Source organism: Pseudocercospora fijiensis (genome assembly GCF_000340215.1).
Source record: "Pseudocercospora fijiensis CIRAD86 unplaced genomic scaffold MYCFIscaffold_1, whole genome shotgun sequence".
Classification (NCBI taxonomy): Eukaryota; Fungi; Ascomycota; class Dothideomycetes; order Mycosphaerellales; family Mycosphaerellaceae; genus Pseudocercospora; species Pseudocercospora fijiensis.
This window is the reverse complement of record NW_006921532.1, coordinates 6,577,952-6,581,141: the sequence shown is the minus strand read 5'-3', so window position 1 is coordinate 6,581,141 and position 3,190 is coordinate 6,577,952. Positions and strand designations below refer to the sequence as shown.

The following is a 3,190-nucleotide window of genomic DNA, read 5'->3' as shown; positions in this document are numbered from 1 at the left end:
AGGACTAGTAGTGTACTACGCTAAATAACCTCGCTAAGTACGCTTAATATCTCGGTCGTGCTGCTCGCAGTAGCGGTATTATCTAATCTAGCGTTATTAAGGTTTAGGTCGTTATCGATAAGACTAAGAGCACCGAGTCTCGTACTATAGTATACTAGTCGATTATCGAGGGACCCGAGAAGGACTTAGTTAAGGCTTTTAAGGAAGTCTTTAATCGATACTAATCGCGGTATGTGTTTAGTCGTATATTATTTAGCTATATGCTAATAATTTGTAGGATATATATACGTACTATAAGCTCCGCTAAGCGACCTCCGCTTATTAACTAGAATATAATACTACTACGTCGCATCGATATAAATAGTATATAGAATGTCTTAGAATTGTACGCGTAATAAGCGCTAAGTGTTTATAGGTAAAATAAAGAGGGTATAATTTAGCCGGCTTCTACTACTTACTCGTAGAAGCATTAAAATAATATTATATAGTATTATATCTAGTAAAGAATCTACTTAGAATTGTACGCTTTATAACCTCTAATAGTTCCTTTCTCGAGATATTAGTATCGCAATATAGGTATCTGTCGGCCTGCAGCTAAAGCCGGCTAGCTGTAGGCTAGCTAAACAAACCCGGCTTAGGAGATTAATAGTATCTTAACGCTACAACGTCGCACGCGATTCATTTTTGTAGCGTTAAACTTATAATTGTACGCGCTATAAGATGCACTTCTAACAATTCTATATTTCGCGTTGTACGCTAAGTTGGTTATTTCAACTATCCAAATCTAACAGTTTGTGTTCAGACCCTTGCTGCGCAAGGCGTTTATAAATAAACGATGATGTCACTTACTTAGCCTGCGCACACAAGGGTCTGATAGGAGATAGATGACTGCCACCTGCATGTACGATGATTGGCAGCCTCGAGACCGCCAGCCAGAATATTATGCTTTGGTGCTGTCCCATCGCTCCTAGAGAAGAGTGGCTGCACTTACATGCCACAAAAGAACAGAATCAATCACAAGGACGGCCACGACATCATCATGTCTGACGGCCAAAGCAAACCTGAGAAACCCTGGAGAGTCGGTGTGGAGGTGGAGTAGCCGCAACGTGGCAGCCTAGTGCTGTCCCACAATGGCATAGCATGAGGAATGCAACCAATAGCCGCTCACATTCACGTGGCTTGTGATGTGCATTTATGTCAGAGGTCTTGGGCGCTGATGATGCCATCGCCACACAAACATCCCTTGACTTCCTTCACACATAAGTGGATCAAGTTCGGCCTGCAAAAGACCTTCAAGCACCCTCTACCACCGACCTCACTTTGCACAACAAATCCTCCTCGCACTACCATCAGGACCAACCACAACCATGGCTGGCCTAGGACTGGCACTGAATGGTGTCATGAGGGCTTTTGACGTCGAAAACAAACACACAGACAAACTCCTCGACCCGATTTTTCGGAAGTCTTCCAAAACCTCATCAAGACCTAGCTCAGGCTCATCGTCGAAAGAAAGTTCCAAAGCAAGAAGGAAGCGTCGCAGTTCACGACGTTCCGACGAGCGGCCTCTACCGCCGGACGATGACTTGCGTGAAGCTCCAAGGAGGAGAACTCCACCTCCAGTCCTTGAAGAGGAAGAAAGGAGTCCACCTCCAAGAAGGTCTGAACGACGACCGCATCCTCCACCGATGGAAAGGCGGCCGCCTGAGCATGACATGTTAGACCCACTGTCACCACCACCACCAGCGCCTGGAAGGAAGAAGAGGAGTAAGAGGCCTCAGTATGTCGATGTTCTGGATCAGCAGCGATGAAGTACGAGTATTATGACGGACGAGCGAAATTTCCCATGTAATTCTGATCGATTTCTCAACGAAGGAACTTTCAAACAAGATATCGACAGATGTAAAGGCGTACAGCACGAGAGAATTGTCATAACAGTCCCGACCCAGGAACCCACTACAGTACTCTTGGGGGTTTGTTTCGTATTTTTAAAGTGATGAGGGTGTTCGGATCCCATGTTGCACTTTTGCAAATACAGGTGTGAAAATATGCTGTACCTCTCTTTTCTTGACAACGAGATTTTGAAATCACGACTTGTTCAAATTTCGTATTCTGAGAAATACTAATCGTCCTTCCTAGGTGTTCATCCACTCTACTGTATTCCTCCATCGCTGGCCATCCGCTCCCGACCATGAACAATCAGTCGCCCATACATTTCATCTCATGGCCATAAAGCTGTCTAGCAGCCTGTCTAGCAGCCTTGTATTCCCGCCAAATCGCATGCGGCATTTCTCGCGCAGTGTCATAGTCCATCGAAAGCAAGACCTTCAACTTCTCCGCTTCCTTCTGCCAATGGTGCCAATTCAGGAACAGGCGAAGATCAGCAGTCCCAATGTCGTCCGGCGCATGACCGAATTCCATCTTGTCCAGACGATTCAGCGCCTCGCCGCGTCTCGAGAATTTCCTTGAATCGGGATCTGGGTACAGACGTGCGAAGAACCTGCGCACCAAATACGCGTGTTGGAATTGGATTCTTCTGACGAACCAATCGTATTCAGCCTGTGTCGCGCCGCCCGCCTGCCGAGCATAGAGTCGGTCACACAAAATCTTGTCATCCATGAGCTGGTCTCCCAGCCATGTAGTCTGGAGTGCCAGGATGCGCTTCTCCAGCAATTCAATCCTAGCACGGTATGCATCCTCACTGTATAGCGGCGCGATGGATCCGATGAAGGAGTATAGCATGAGAAAAGCTCTCTGTGCAGGTATCTTCAAGACTCTCGCGGGCTCGATGACTATTTGTGTGATGGTCCGATCCTCTACTGTATCATACTATGCTGCTGCAAACTCGCTAATTGGCGACAACCCGGCTTCGATGTGAGCGTCGAGACAATGACGGCTGACATCGATCCAGAAGAACCATTCGGACTTTGTGAGCTCATCCGGGCATTGCTTTGTCAAGCCGAAGTCGATTGCCATGCAGAATGAAAGAAATCGGCGAAGCCGCTCGGCCTCGAACGGCAGACCCTCGTAGGAAGGCGGACTGTCGCGGTCGCATGTACCGTTCAGTGCAAAGTCAGGCCGCAGTGAGGAGCGTCTTGGAGGATTTCGACTGCCAGGGAGGGGTTCTCTGTCGCTGTCGTGTGGCCATGAGGGTGACCGAATTGAAGAGGTTCTTGCTGGTGCTCGCTCAAAG

The 3,190-nt window shown here is 47.6% G+C and overlaps 1 protein-coding gene across 1 annotated transcript; it reads right to left on the bottom strand.

Annotated features, from left to right (window-relative positions):
* Positions 1 to 2,196: 2,196 nt before the first annotated feature.
* On the bottom strand, positions 2,197 to 2,739 carry MYCFIDRAFT_80045 (uncharacterized protein; the record flags this gene model as incomplete). The annotated part of the gene is made up of 1 exon (XM_007922346.1): positions 2,197 to 2,739. The coding sequence occupies one exon, from the start codon at positions 2,737 to 2,739 to the stop codon at positions 2,197 to 2,199; it is 543 nt and encodes a 180-aa protein (XP_007920537.1).
* Positions 2,740 to 3,190: the final 451 nt, after the last annotated feature.